General features: G+C 36.0%; 1 protein-coding gene across 1 annotated transcript in view; it reads right to left on the bottom strand.

The window, feature by feature from the left end:
- RB1 (RB transcriptional corepressor 1) overlaps window positions 1–16,597 on the bottom strand; it is a 71,174-nt gene that overhangs the window by 44,805 nt on the left and 9,772 nt on the right. The window contains exons 3-13 of the mRNA XM_048295272.1: window positions 15,961–16,073; window positions 13,862–13,996; window positions 12,913–12,951; window positions 12,029–12,096; window positions 10,379–10,489; window positions 7,981–8,129; window positions 7,171–7,248; window positions 3,406–3,515; window positions 2,411–2,488; window positions 1,028–1,115; window positions 454–570 (exon numbers count right to left, since the gene is read on the bottom strand). Of these exons, the coding sequence (XP_048151229.1) occupies window positions 454–570; window positions 1,028–1,115; window positions 2,411–2,488; window positions 3,406–3,515; window positions 7,171–7,248; window positions 7,981–8,129; window positions 10,379–10,489; window positions 12,029–12,096; window positions 12,913–12,951; window positions 13,862–13,996; window positions 15,961–16,073 (1,086 nt within the window). The remainder of the gene's footprint in view (window positions 1–453; window positions 571–1,027; window positions 1,116–2,410; window positions 2,489–3,405; window positions 3,516–7,170; window positions 7,249–7,980; window positions 8,130–10,378; window positions 10,490–12,028; window positions 12,097–12,912; window positions 12,952–13,861; window positions 13,997–15,960; window positions 16,074–16,597) is intronic.

Below are 16,597 nucleotides of genomic sequence, written 5' to 3' on the forward strand. Positions count from 1 at the left end.
CTGTGCTCACGTTGATTCACGTTAACAGGATAAAAAGCAGGGCTGACAGACAGGAAGGAGACTGTCGAGTACAAACTTGGTGGGATTTATTTTCCAAAATCCTTGTTGAAAGCACAGCTGCCCTCCTGATTTTATAAGGAAGTGAGTCACCTTTTGCAGTTTTAGGCCAAGTTAGCTTAATGAATGCAAATATATGTTTCACTTAATGTATTTTAGCCAGCAATTTTCCCGTTCTTCAGTAAAGTGCTTCCAACATACTTCCATCCAGTTCCTTATATATTAAGAGGAATTTGTTAAATACTATCTTTACAGTGCTTCCTCAATTTGAAAAGAATACTGTTACTTTTTACCTTTACTGATCTGCACTGAATAAGGATGGTCAGTAAGTCAGGTCTCACATTAGCCAGTGCTAACTAACAGTTCAAACAAGTGATACTCAGCCCAAATACCTACCTGTGAGCCAATTTCAGCCCATCCTTGTCCAACTGCTTCAGCAAATTTCTTTTTGAAGATGTGGTCAAAACTTTCCACTCTTTTCAGGATACTATCCTTAGGGTTCACTGTGCAATTCTAATAAAGTACATGAAGCAAATTAGGGGAAGGAAGGGCAAAGAAAAGAAATTTTACTTCAAAAACATTTTAATCATTTAAATGATTAAAAGTCCTGCTTCCCTTTGTAACACCTCTCAATAAGGTCATCAACATAAATAAAAATGGAGTATTTAAAAGAGTGCAGTACACATTTTTCACTTTTTTGTTTCCCGTTTATACCCCCTTTTATTTCCCATTCAGTACATACATAAAAGAATTTTAATTTTTAGCTCAGTAACTAAAGTATTTAAGCACTTATAAAGGTTCCAGTACACAACAGTTAGAGAGAAGTGCTTTCTACAATGAATGATGACATTTAAACCAACCCAATAAAAATTTACTCCTTCAAAAACAAGTGCATCAGATCTACAGGTGTATATTTTGCTTCAGTGATAATTTCAAGAATCTTACACAAATCCTCTTTGTAGTCACTTACATTGAAATACATGATGAGAGTATCTGATGGTTTATCAGTTGCTGAGTTTAAAATCATAATCAATTGCTGAATGTTATTCATTGCCGCTCTGGAAAAACACAATAAAATGCATAATAACCATTAAGGTGGGCTTTACAGCTTCCAGAAACTGAACAGCAAATCCCCGCACAATAAAAACTATGATTTCAGTTCTCACTCCAGTTATCAAACTGTTGAGAAAATCTATTGCACTGTGCTATTATGAACTCTAACAATGCAACTTATCGAATTATTTACATACAGATTGTGATAATTTTAATAACCAAAAGAATGGCTTAACACCTAAGAAACAGTTTGATTCTTCAGTCATATTACTTCCTGAATTTTTCATTGTCGTTTTCGTTTTTTGGTTGAATTTTGTGTGTTTGTCTGTTTTAAATTTCTGTACCACTTAACCTCAATTTGGCTCATATCACCAGTCAAACAAGTGCAAAACCAAGAAAAACATGTTCAGTCATTACAACTGTAGCAGTGCAAAGATGCATTTTTCTTTAATCTACTTTTCACAAGCTATTGGTGAAATAAATCACGTCTGCCAGAACTCTAGTAATGACAAGGAAAAGCATCAGAACACTGGAAAAACATAAAACGAAACACATACAACACATCCTCATTATGCTCTAAACTAGTACTTACACCCTTTTTATATACTAATTTCTACATAAATGACCAGATACAAATCCACTGATAAAAATTATTAGATTGTCTCAGTTTCAGGGGGCTTTAAAGAAGATTCTATGAGTCTAAGTTCAGAAATACAACACTGTAAGGTAATTCAAAGCAATAAGCATGATGCTTTCAGCATATCCTCTACAGAGTTCTGTTTAATCAGGGACAGATAAGAATACACTCGCCACTCTAAGTTGGTGATCAAAACTTTGCTGCCATCTACTGACACTTGTGGCTTCATGAAAAACAGTTACTACAGCCCAAAATCAGTGCTGGTGAATGGGCCTTCACATGAATTGCCTTCAATAGCATCAGTTTTGGAAAACTCAGAGCAAAGCCCAGGTGTGGATGGAGAGAATCTAAATATCACTACACTCTCTCTCAAGATCAAAGTTGGTTTAGCACATTTAAAATTTTTAGCAATGCAGAAACTATGTACTCCTGGACTTTCTCAATGTCAAGAACTTTAAGGAAGCATCTTTGCCACTGTTAGAGGGCTTTATATCTACTACAAATAAAAAGTGTCAATGATCAGAAGTACAGAATGGTTTATGGAAAAAAAACCAACAAAAACAAGCCCACAGTTCCTTAAAAATTAAAACAGACTACCCTAAAGACGAATATTTCTAGCTACAATATTAAACAAAAGAACACATTTAAGAGAAAAACTCATACCGAACAGGAGTCTGTGGAAGCATAATATTGACTTCCTCATCTGAATTGTTTTTTAGTGGTGTCCTCTCCAACTGTGAGCTACAGAAATGGAAAACAAATTTATGAAGAAAAAATACAACTCAAAAGACAAGGTTTTCTATAAAGACTTACCAATCTGAAGAGAAAAACGTGTAACAGATTTTTAGACAATCTAGATGTCCAATCACTCCAGTTGTTTAAATTCCCAAGTAGATCTGCTTTGAGCAGGATGTTGGACTAGACAACCTCTGAAGTTTCCTTCCGAGCTTTTTTTCTTTTCTAGAATTCTATTTACAAACAGCTTAATTTATATGTAGAGATGATATTAGCTCCATTTTAATCCAATTTTAAATTAGTGTATTTTCATAGCATAGATAAATTCAGACTCACATGGTGAGCCCACATTAAGTTATAGAAATCCTGAATTGTCAGAAATTGCTAGTGTTTAACTGTAAGACTGAAAAAAAAGATAAAATCAAACAATCATAGAATGGTTTGGGTTGGAAGGGACCTTTGAGGGCCATCTAGTCCCATCCACCTTCAATGAGCAGGGACATCTTCAACTAAATGGGGTTTCTCAGAGCCTAATCTGGAATGTTTTCAGGGATGGAGAATCCACCATCCAAGCCATTCAGTGCCAGCTGGCTTCAGAGCCATAACACAACCTCTGGAACATCTAATCAGCTAGTATGACATGCCTCCTCCTCATGATTCCTCAGCTTTTCCCTGGCCTTGCACAGAGTAAGAGTTAGAGCAGAGCTTCCAAATCATTTTAGGCAGAGTCACAGTCGCATGTTCTCTAATTATTTAAGTGATAATATAAAGCAAGGCTGCTGCTGCCAGAAATACCTTAGCTGAACTACAAAGCTAGCAGGTCAACAGGATACAGAGATCTCCATTTATAACACAAGGGGGCAGAGAGCAACACAAGTTCGCATTTTCTATTACAGAACGAGAGCAGGAAATGGCAATATTACCATGTTATGACGGCAGGCTGCAGGGTTTCGTCGTGGGTCAGAAATAGTCTTGCGTCTATATCTTTGTTTTTGAGATAGAGCTCATCATACTGTTTCAAGATAACTTCAACCTCAAAAAGATATTGAAAAAAACCCAAATTTATTTTACAGGAACAAGTCTGACAATTTACTGAATAACATAAGTTACTCCTACCTCATGATTACAATGCTGAAATGCTAAAAGAATGACCTTGGAGGTCACAAAGTTACTTCTTACACAACAGCTGAAACATACCCAGAGGGAAATTATTGTTTATAAGAGAAAACAATCCAAAATCATAAGAATTTTTTGAAGAAATGTAGGTATTGACACTGGAGAAACAGCTAGAGTAGGAAACAGACCTGCAAATCAAACTAACACTTCCACGCTTTTAAATCTTTCCTTCCAGAAAAAGGGGTGTCTCCAAGAGCAGGAAATGTAAAATGCTTTTTTTAAGAACAGCTGTCAGGCAATTTACTCAGTCCCTGTCTTTGTTGGTTTGGACAACAAGGCCTAAACCCAAATCTTTTTTTTCTCAGTAGAAGTTTCTTCATTTTATATGAATATTTTTGCACTGGAGTAGTTCTTAAGAGACATGCCTATTGCTACAAAAATTTACTTGTTATTTCGTACCCACACTATAGTTTTTTTAGTAACTGTTAAAAAGTTTCTTAACTGACTAAATCCCGGATTGATATGACTTCACTTTGCATGGAAAAGCTTATTGGATTTTTTTGAATTTTTTTTTAATTGCTTCATTTTATTTTTACTTTGAGTGACTAACATTAACTGGAAGTCTGCAATTTTTTTATCTGGGCTTCCGAATCTGCTGCTGTGCTCATGCAGAAGTAGGCAGCCACTTCAATTATCTGCTCCCTGAGCCCTTAAACATTAAATGATGATGAGCTCTGGCACTGTTAGAAAAACAGGCAACAGTGCATATGAACCGAAATTAGTCCACTCTCAGTCCCAATAGAAAGTTACAAATACTGCCCCCACACCTTTGCTCCTTACCCTCTTCCTTACCTTTGTCAAATGGATTTGCTCCAAACTGATCTCACATTTAAAACTTTGAGATTAGGTCTATTAAACCAAAGATTATATTTCAGTTCTCATTATCACTATTCTTTTTATTTAAGAACTTAATTATATTTTCATTTTTCATTACCTTCTTAATGGCTCATGCATTCTTTTCATCTAAAGCATTTCCGTATTTCATAAATTTCTCAAAAAACCAGCAGCTCTTAGACAAGATGGCTGTACTGGGCTAACTCAGAAGAAAACTTCAGTCAAAAATAAGCGTTCTGTATCAATCGATTCATCAGTGCCTGATAAAGCCTGACCAGCAAACACATGGTAAAGACGAACAAAATACCAACTTTAACCCTCAAGGGCTTTTCTTGCTTTGGAAAGAACACTGAAATCTTTCAAAAGCTCAGTGTTTTTTTAAGAAAAAAGTCAATTTAAATTAAAAACCCACATTACTAGCTATTATAAAATAGCTAGTAAAATTAAAAAATTTAAATTAAAAAAACACATTACTAGCTATTGTACTGATGATCTCATCCATGATTACTGGTTAGCTGATTACATGTATGAACCAACTACCTCTGAAATACAGCTCTAACTTTCTGCTCTGGCACTCAAGGTTAAGGAGCAAAGATCATGTGACTGTATTTTTCTTCAAATGCATCATTTTGTAAAATTTTCACCAGCAAGTCCTTAGGCTAATAATTTTGATACTATGCTTAAGTTGTGCAGCCTTGGATGAAAACCCTCTGATTCAAGAATAAGCTGTAAAATGACCTTTGCCTGGAAGTTCATATAGGGTTTCCCAACTATATGTACACACATAAATTGAAAAGTCTAAACAGGCAACTGATACCCTGAAAAATTAATTTAGGAAGAGATTAAGATCTTTAGTGAGTCCTGTACTACACTATGAAACTGAACAGAAGATACTGTTGGTTGAACCCTGCAGACTCATTGCTCTGATCAGCTTCAGGGATGCTTATTTTCAGGTTACCACATCTACTGGTGACACACAGCTAAACCTACTCTTTTAAGAATGATGAATGTAAACACACTGCAAGAAGTTACCCATTAAAATGCACTCTGGATGCAATTGCATAGAGGTAGTCTGCTGCATCCAGGCTACAGCTCAGCAAGATGAAAGTAAATCTGCACAGACACAGCAGTCCAAACTCTGCCAAGTTGTGAAACTGAGACTAATCTTTTGGATATCTTTCCAACAACACTACAATAACATGTCTCATTTATATTTAAATTAAGGTGTGTAATTTAAGACTTTAAGCATTTATTGAGTGACTTCAGAAACCTAATATTGTAATAGTTGTATTTTAGATGAATGGCCTTACCAAGGTCATGGATATGCAACTCTTGTGTTTTGCTTTGAGCAAAAGCTTTTTGCTTTGAGCAAAGCTTGGTTTAGCCTCAGGAGATTCATTTATTAAATTCAAATGTATAAGCTAAATATACTTTATGAATACTGGAATCCCTGCTAACCCACATTCCTGAAAAACAGTTCATTTTGCTAAACAATTTTAGAAGAACCTATTAGAACTCCATCAATGGGTAAAGGGCATCTTAAGTAATTTGGCACGAAGTTAAACACTGTTGTTGAACTGTCTGTATTGAGTTTGCATGGCAAGGCTTTGGTAGCTGGGGTGGCTACAGGGATGGCTTCTGTGAGAAGCTGCCAGAAGCTTCCCCCATGTCTGGCAGAGCCAATGCCAGCCAGCACCAGGACAGACCTTCTCTTTTGGTCAAGGCTGGGCCAGTCAAGAATTACAGTAGTGCCTCTGTGATAACATATTTAAGAAGGGAAAAAAGTTATTACACAAAAGCAATTGCTGTCTGAGAAAAGAGGAGCGAGAATATGTGAGAGAAGCAACTCTGCAGACACCAAGGTCCGTGGAGAAGGAGAGGCAGGAGGTGCTCCAAGCTCTGGAGCTGGAATTCCTGCCTGTGGTGCAGACTATGGTGAGGCAGCTGTGCCCCTTCAGCCCATGGAGGACCACGGGGATGCAGAGATCCATCTGCAGTCTGTGGAGGAAACCCACACTGGAGCAGGTGGATGTCTGAGAGGAGGCTGTAACCCCATGGAGCAGGGTCCTGGCAGGGACCTGCAGACCCATGGAGAGAGGAGGCCACGCTGGAGCAGGTTTCCTGATAGGGCTTGTGAGCCTGTGGGGGACCCACAGTGAAGCAGGCTGTGCCTGAAGGACTGCACCCTGTGGGAGAGTGACCCACAGCAGAGCAGTTCTGCTGTGGACTGGACTCATGCTGGAGAAGTTCATGGAGGACGGTCTCCTGTAGGAAGGACCCCCCCACTGGAGCAGGGGAAGGACTCCTCTCCCTGTGCAGTGGGAGGAACACGTGATAAACTGACTCCCCATCTCTTGGCAGTGCTGATGGGGAGGAGGTAGAGCCTGGGAAGGAAGGAGGGGTGGGGCAAAGGTTTTTTTAACATTTATTTTACTTCTCATTAACCTGCTCTGATTTTGTTGGCAATAAATTCAATTAACATCCCTAAATCAAGTCTGTTTTGCCAGTGATGGTATTCGGTGAGCAATCTCTCTCCCATCCTTTCCTAAACTCAAGAACCTTTGGTTATATTTTCTCTTCCCATCCAGTTGCAGAGGGGAGTAAAAGAGTGGGTTTGGTGGGTGCCTGGCACTTAGCCAGGGTCTACCCACCACACTGTCTTAAATTCCTCCACTTACCTCTGGTAGTCCATTTGAAGCTACAATACCAGCAGAATTCAAGAAAGGAATGAAGCTTGTGAAATACACATTTTTGACCTTAAAAAAAAATTAAAAATATAACATTATCAAGGTAGAGAGTCAGCCATGCATACATTGCTTTTGCATCTTTAAATCAAGAAACTGAGACATTTCTGTAATGCATTGTGGTTTGTTTTCAATAAAGCAAGAATGAAGCTTGTTATATATCCAAAACACAATGATATGTCAGCATGCAAATGCAATCCTTTGCTAGAATATTAAGTGATTAAACTGGAAAAGAACTGCACTCTTTTCAGCCCTCTCATATTTCTGCTTCCATCATCCATCTGGATATTCAAAAATCAGTCCTTTCCACACGAAAATAGATTTAACAGCAAAGGAAAAGGCAAATGAGGTCTTTTAAGATCTCCCACAGAAGCAATATGCTTTTTGCATACATTTTCTTGTCATGGGATACAGCTGTGAAACCCCATCAGAGCAGCCCTGCATCCATATGCTACATGCTGTGATCAGCCTGTTACTTCATATTGTATTCTTCACAATTCAGTTACCCTGGCAAAATTATCACCCACATTAAAGGGCTTGTTTGGGGTGGTTTTGTTTGTTTTTTAAACTACTGACTAGAGAAACTATAGAAGGTATTCTCTCTTCACTACAGAAGGTAGCTACTTGACGAAGAGTTAATGTGGCACAAATAATGACACTTTTAAAAAAGACCATTTAAATAAATACATATTCCAGATGGAGTCTAGCAGCAAGATCTATCAGACTTTAAAGTGCAGGCATTACCTCATCTAAATTACAATCATGCTCTTTACAAAGGATTTCAATAATTTTTGTATCTGTATCAAGCGGCTTTGCAGTACGCGAACTCCTGTTCTGGCCTCTTCTTGGAGTGCGAGCTGAACCATTTACAGTCACTGCAGACACAGAAGACTCTAGAAAGATATTCAGAGCCATCACAAGGTTAGAGCCAGCTTAAGAAAGATAAATTTAAGTTATTAAACCTAGAAGATTCTATTTCACATATACTTTTTCAGGTCTTCTCCTTAAACACATTTTCTTTTTCACCCATTTAGCTAGGTCAGAAACCTTCATTAGGGGAGATATATATCAAAAAAAGTTAATTTTTGAATTCCTCTATCAGTATTTGGACATTTTGTTTTTAAGAAGCTACTCTACACAGAATACAACAGCACTTTCTGCAGGTAGCTTTAAATGAGAATCGGTTTTGCAAAGCTAGGAAAGCCTTATCTTTTCACAGATGAGTTACTATTTTTTCTATTTTTACAGAAGTATAAAACAAGAAGCTGAAGGACAATAAATCAGTGCAGGACTTAAGTGCTGGTAGGAACCTGGAATATGGTCCTGGAGGGAATTCCTCCTTTCCCCAAATGCCCCCAGGCATACAAGCAGAAACAAACAAGTCCACCTTGAAGAAGATATCAAAAAACTTTAATACAGCAAGGTAAAAATATTTCATTTTGCTAAACTCAAAATAGATGGCCTCAGTGGCTGAAATATGCAAATTATATTAATAACATACATTAATATGATTAAATATTGTTGGTTTAGACCTGACACTGTAATCAGCATGCTGCTCTCACCTGTAACTTTATTTGCATTTGACAACTGTTCTGAGAAACTCTGACAAACTACACTGCAGGGCTGGTTGCATCAATCCCCTCAGCCTTACTCAGATCATAAACCTTGACATCATTTATTACAACACGAAGCCTCTTGGTCACGAGGGTTTGGACAATACATTGTGTTATTTTCTCAAAGAATGCAGAGCTCTTCGACAGTTCATACACAGCTTCGCGTTAGAAACCCAATGCTTTGCACTTAGGACAGTGATACCCATATCAGCAATGTAGTGTCAAGTGGTACCATTTTTTTTTCAACATATGGTGCACAGAACCAAACTGTTTCTAATAATGAGCTCCTATTCTGCACAGTTTCACTATGAAAAAATAAATCAGCATGAACAGAATTCAAAACCAGGTAGTTTCAATTCAGTGGTTTTTTAAAAGGATCTGCTTTTTAACACTGGAAATAAGGAGCAGCATGTATGTCTGTCCTACTAGGAAGGACAAATTTAAATTCAAAATAGTACTGGAGGAAAGCAGGCATCTGCTTGTCCTTAGTCCATCCTTTCCCACCCTTTATTCACCTTCACATTAGAATAAAAGCAAGGTTATTTGTTCTTACCTGCAACAAATAATCACTAGGTCAGATAAATATCCTCCAAAACATGGAATTTTAAGAATATAGTAGTGAATACCTTATCTATTCTATGACATTACAACCTAGGTGGATGTTTAGTTGCCAAAGAAAGAAATAAAGCAAATAGATTTAGGCTAAATATACTAGGGTTGCACCTTAACCCAGCAGATGATAAACTAATTAGTAAAGAAAAAAAGTGAGTCACATCTGTGGCTCCAAATATTTCAGTATATTAATTCCACAGCTTGCGGAATAAAATTGTTAACTCAAATAGAATTCTGTCTTTGAAAGTTGCTATAAATATTTACTTTCTCTACCCTTCTAGTGAGGTTTTCCAAGTTTTAAGTATAAAAACTTAATGGATAAAAACTTACTGCTATTCTACCAAATAGAAGTTTCTATAGAGAAGACCCATTATATTTTTACTTAAAATAGTGACACTTCCAATAGCAAACAAGATGTAATAAAAGCAAAGCTGTCTATATTTTACCTTTACTCTTGTATTTTGAGCTGCTATCCACTGTTCTATCCATTTTTTTTAAATATCTGTACAGTCCAGTATCTTGCACATTTCTGCTGTTGTGATGCTGTTACACATACATGAAATAAGAGTCATAGCACCACATTTTCCTTTTGTAACTCAAGACAAACCTAAATAATAGTTCTCAGTTATAATCTACCCAGAACCTGGACTCTTTTACCAACTTAAACCTGCTGTTTTAACAAGTCCCTAAACAACTTGTATGGGCAGAGGACATAGCAAAAATTATATTAAATATACTGCCACATTCAGGTAATTGAATTCAAACTCACTATTATCTAAATTGAACTAAAACAGAAAAAAATGCATTTTAATAAGCTTAAGAAGCTTTATGATGTTAATTATGAATGTTAGCATGACTAATAGAAATTTAGTAAATTTACTTTCTACTTCAATGAACAAAAACCAAAAAATTCTTACTGTATGGTTCCTTGAGCATAGCAGGAGGTGACAGTTTGATAAAATAATCTAAGACACACAGCAACAACTGGAAAGAAATCACCAGGTCATCTTCCACTTGCAACACTTTACCTGAAAATATTTCAAAGGGTAAAGAAAACCTTTTTGAGATGTTTGACATAATTTTAGCAGTAATTTTGAAAAACTGAAAAAAGCTTTGGAAGTTCATATAGTAAAACACTACCACTAGAATTCAGGAAGCATCATACGGGATGCCAGTGTTCTTTAAAGCCTATTGATTTTAAAACTCATGGCTCTTAAGTTCGTGGCTTTAGAGACAGCATACATACAAATAAAGTTACTGTGCACAAAATCTTGCCCTCAGTGCTCAGTCCTGATTTCTTTTTCTTTTTACTGTAAAGAAATAACCTCTTATTTCTGTGCAATTCCTCATTACTTTCTTTTTTTGTGGTCTTATGCAAGCTTTTCGAAAGCTGCTAAATACTCAGAGAGCAGGAGCTGCTAGTATACAGTGAAGAGAAATTCAAAACATGCTATCACACTGTATGCTCAGCCTGTCAAATGTATATGAAATTACTTCAAAGTCACACAAGTAATAGCATGAAGAGCACTTTTAGAGCTGCATTATTCCAGTTTTTCCCAAATCATGATTCATATGCCAGAGAAGATCTACAGGGCCATCCCCTGACAGCGTACATTGCCATGAAAAATTTAGCAAGTCGATAGTGATTTTGAACAGCTACAGATCATTACCTGTACTCCACTTACAAGTGCAATTTTTGTACTTATTTTCAATCAGAAGTAGCAAGCATCACCCAGGCTCTTCTGAAGCCCCAACTATTTTCTAGTAAATTTTAGCTTTCTTTGTTCTCAAGAAAAGGCAGGCTAAAAAAACTTTAGTAGGTTTTGCTTTATGCTTATGCTTGGAGAATTCTAGTGACAAAGCTCCATGAAACTCAGCTGATCCAAGTCCGATTTTGATATCGGGGATGCGTACACTTCACTGATAACACACACCTGCAGTAAGCAGCACTTGAGATACATGATTCACTCCTATTAGCAGGAGGAGTACAATGAGACAGGAGCTCCATGAACTATTACAAATGTTTCATCACTCAGCATTAACTGTAACTGATGCCTTTTAAAGACAGATTCATAACACTCAGAGGACATGCTTTCAGGGACTTACTAAAATACCTTATTATTAAATTTGTTTTATAAAACTATGTATATTTATAATATATGTAAGTCCATTTAAAAAAAAATGCCAGGTAATTATTTTTTAATAATTTTTAAACAATTTTAAGGTAATTATCCATTATCAAAACACTATCAGACTACAAAGCACCTCAGAATAGACTTAAATACAGAATGGCAACCTTTAAAGTAAAAGAAAAAAAAAATCATAGCAATTTTAGAAAGCTTAAATATATATGTTTATATACAGAAAGTAGTATCAGTGAAAAGAACAGCCAAACTGCATATAAAGAAATATCACTAAGTAGTTACAAAAGCCAGGCAATCAAAACATTCTAGGTCTGCAAAATATTTACTTGTAATAAGGATACTAGTCTCATGCTGGACATGTAAAACAAACAAAGTCACTTCAAAAATATTCATCAAAATTAGTGTGTTTTAATCAAAACTCACCTTTTGCCAGCAAAAAAGTAATCCAGTAATTTTTTAGGACTAATACAGAACTGAGTTCAGCAGAAATCCTGTAGGGAAACAAAAATACTTTGCATTGATAGCTCTGTAATAATTTAAATGACAATGTTTGAAAACGTGCTTCAGTCTATGGAACTATTTAACAACATGCAACATTTCCCATATTGTTAAGTTTACTAAAAATCTCATTCCATTCCTTTTGTAATTAGGACTACACATTTGAAAAACCTAAGTCCTGGTAAAGCCGTTCAAGAATCAGGAAATATCTGTAACATCCTCAGAAAAGAAAGTGAACGTAGACAATTCACTGAACTGCTATGAGCTGTTTTCTCTTGTGCCTTTGACTAATGCCCTATTCTCCAGCCACAGCATGAACTCAAGCTCATTCGAGAGTTGCTAAGGCATCTTTTAGTACACTCGTTTGTTGCTGTGATTAGGAAGCTCACTCTCCATCCACATATTCATTTCCACCATGCTGAGACATATGCCACTGGGTGGCAATACTTCGTGGAGGAGAGATAGACATATAAAAATATACTTATATATAAATACAATATAATACATATATACTTTACAGATACACTTCTATGTGTATACATATACACTATATATTTTTATAAAAATATACTTACATAATATATATAACACATATGTATAGCTCACATATATAGAGATATACAGATAGATACATAGGTAACATATATGATTTCTGCATCTCCCATAATCTCGTTGAAATTCAAAGTCCACACTAAATCTAAAGTAAACACATGACACTCTACAACTTAGGTCAGTCCTAAAGAGTTAAAAGATAAAATGCTATCACATTTTACATCTTGACAAACACAATTTAGGAAAATCAAACTTACTCACTACTAGGTTGTTCCAGATAAATAAGGCCACAAGTCCTACAAAATCAAAATAAATTCTTAGTTTTGAACACACTTCTGCAAGCAAAATATGCAATATCTTTGACTTCAATGTAGTTAAAAAATACACCAGTTCACAAAACAGAATTCTAACTTCTAAAAAAAAAAAAAATCTGACTCAAAGAACAGATTAACAACAGATCAACTATGGCCCTGGCAAGCCTGAAATAATGTTGTTTGCATATTTATGTCAAAGCTTAGACAGCAAACAATTTTAACTTGGTATAATAAAATTACTCTTTTCCAGAAAGACACGATTTGTACATAGTTACTCAGTGTTCTGTACAACACAGCAAAGTGTGCTGCAGCTGCACAAAACACTCTATAAAAGGGCATTTAAAAATCTTTAGTATTTCTTCAGTGTCACTGAAAGCCTTGTGGTGTAATGCTGCTTCCCAATTATTCTAGGTACATATAATTTCAAGAAAAAAATTCAGTTTATGGAAAAATAAACTAGGATAGATATGCCTTCATTCTACAAAGTACCAAAGGGTGATCTCCTACTACTGTCAAAGGTTATTTAAAAGATATTTGAGAGTCTTTTGTGATTTGGAAGGCAAAATGTTAAATAAAAAAAAAAACATTAGATAGTAAACCAATCCTCTTTATATCTGTAAAAAGCCTAAAGTGAGTAGTAATAACTTGTCATGCTAGTCTTACTACTGTTTGTACTGCAACAAGGGGATTGTTTAACAAAGCATTGTGATAGTTACGGAGTAAAATGTAAGAGGTGTTTATTTAATGCATGTAAACAGCTCAATTTCACTGTTCTGCAAATATTACCACACACAGTTTAAATGGGCTCCTATAATACACAGTTTGAAAAATTCAAATACTTAAATGTTGACAGACAAAGAAATCAATTGCAAAATGAAAAAGCACACGCTACCTTTCAAACTTGCGGTATAGTGCAAATAATACATCGTATTTCTTTTTCAGCCTTGATACAGTGCTATCAACTTTAGTGCTTACAGTATCCATGTTAACATCCACCTCTTTCAGAAACTGAAAAAATGTGCATACACTGAAAAAAGAAAAAAAATACATTATCATAATTCATGAAAACAAATATTCTGAAATAGCTCTTTAAAAAGAGAAAATAAAAACACATCTACATGAAAACCCATTGCCTTACTTCACTAGACTCCAGCATGTTTTTACTATTATTACCAGTGACTGAAACCTTGCCTTGGGAAATTTTACTTGTTTACCTTGAGCCCCACCTATACGTTTCCAGACACAGGTATACTGTTCAGCCTGGCAGCAGAGGTATCTCACGATACAGGCTCTACTACAGAAGGAATATTTTCTTTCCTAGCACAGATATTATCTCTGGAAGTCAGAACTTGCTAACTAGACACACCTTTGTTCTTGCTCTGCTGGTAATACCACAGATATCCAACACACACCTCTCAGTGCTCCTGTTCTACTATAGAAACGCTCCTACTACTCTAAGAACATGAACCTTGGCTCCATCCATGTTAAAGAAAGACCTAGGAATGAGAACTGAGATGAATGCATTGAATTATATGGAATTTCAAGTCTTTCAACAGGTATTGGGGCAAGGAGATCTCCAACCTTTGGAAATATTATTACACATAGGATCAAAGCTCTCCCTACTCATCCATGTAATATTATGGCCATCAAGGAAGCATTTTGTTACGTTCATAACTAAAATGAGCAGATTGCTAAAAATTAAAAAGCAGGAAGCTATCAAATATATTCAACTATTTCAACTGTATCAAATATATTTTGATCCTTTATAATAATATTCTGAGAGACTTTTTGATCTTTGTCAGATTAAAGAAACAAGATACAAAACCAGTCAGAAGCTCATATAAGAATGGAATGGAATAAAAGATCTTTCCAATATATCTGAAGGCTCTAGAGGATAAGATGACTAGCAGAAAGCTCTGCCAGTTTGACCTTACAGCTGACAAAAAGGCCAGGGCTAACAGGCAATTGAGTATTGCTAAAAACCACAATCAGCAGAGTAACACCTTACTCTTTGAAACCCTAAGAGAAAAAGTCTCTCGGTTTTCAGCACAAGTTGGTCTGTGGAACTTGGGTGGAACACGCTGAATGTCGCTGCACAAATGCAATTGGCTTTCAGCCACACGGTTCCAAGGCAGTCAACACTGAAGAGATTAAGTCAAAACATTGGACTTGACCCTGCTCTGGGAGATTATGCAAGGTAGAAGAGGGCATGGAGAAGTCTAATCATAACAGATGACTTCAAGGAAAAGGATATTCTGGTCCAAGGTTATTGCCAGGACTTAGCCTCCTGCCCTAGAGCATCGAGAGGCTCTGCTCCTGCGTATGCTTTCCACACACAGCACAGTTACTAGGCAGATGGCACTGGAATTCTTTCCCTTGGCTGAATCTAACACAAGCTATGCCTAGTGCTTTTTCCACCTAAATTTACCTTAAAAGCAGATACTATAATCTTAATTTCTGTATTATGAACTTAGTTAATATACAATATAACAGTAATACTCCCCTAGCAGAAAGTATGTATGAAAGCAAAAAGTTTAGACTGGCATTACAATGTCTGAGAAGAGCAGCATGCTGGCAAACTGTTTGAAAAGTAATATTTTTTTTCCCTACTTCTTGATTCAGCCTAAGCCTAATGCTGGGAAAAAGGTTTTATGGAAATTCTTCATAGAGGGAAAGAAAAATATTTTAAGTGCAATTTGCACCAACCTAAACTGATGAATACTTCAGGGAGAGCAAGAACAAGAATAAACTGTGTTACAACTGAAGCCAGCCATAGATGAATCAAACAAGTATCACTGTTCCCTCAACTAAAATATAATAGCAAGACTTCTAGTTTACCAATATACTCAGAATTTCAGTAAGTAACTTTCATTTTAAAGTCAACTAGTCTGATATGCACAAAGATTCACTATGCTTTAAAGACAGTCTCTTTATAAAAATGTTGGTGAGTTAATTGTTGAAATCTAAATTCACACACTTAAACTCACTTACCTTATGTTTATACTTTTCAAAAGCTCAGTGAAAGTAAATGTCACTTCATCCAGATCAATTGCTACAATAAAGATACATACTCCCCATGTTTCCTTTTTCTTTTTGTTACAAGCCTTTCAGAAAAAAAGAGAGGAAACACAGTTTTTATTATTCAATAAAAATGGGTAATACATGGAAAGCATTAATTAGTCCAAACATGATTAGAAATGGTTAAACAAAACATCCTCAAACAAACATTTGACTATGACAGCCAATTATTTGATAATGGGAAACCATTCCAGGTTTTACAATACAGGTGAAAGACCAAGCACTTCAACTCTTATTCCTACAGTACAAGATCAGTTTTACCCATACAATTCAGCAAAGCTCTGAAATACAACCTTTGGTTCCATGGAACATTTATGAAAAGCAGAAGTCGTGATTCCTTTTTTTTTTTTCCCTAAATTACCATATTTGACCATAAAAAGACACTGAAGGTTAAAGAATAAGAAGCCAAGCCATAAAAAAATAATTAAAACCTTTACAATGACAGGCAATAAACACTCATAAGCGATTTCAGTTGCGTCAACCACTCATCACTGCTGGAGCACAAACCCGTCTCTGCTTAGTAAAGCATGACAGTAACAAGCACTTCCAG

The sequence above is a fragment of the Corvus hawaiiensis genome, chromosome 2 (assembly GCF_020740725.1).
Source record: "Corvus hawaiiensis isolate bCorHaw1 chromosome 2, bCorHaw1.pri.cur, whole genome shotgun sequence".
Classification (NCBI taxonomy): Eukaryota; Metazoa; Chordata; class Aves; order Passeriformes; family Corvidae; genus Corvus; species Corvus hawaiiensis.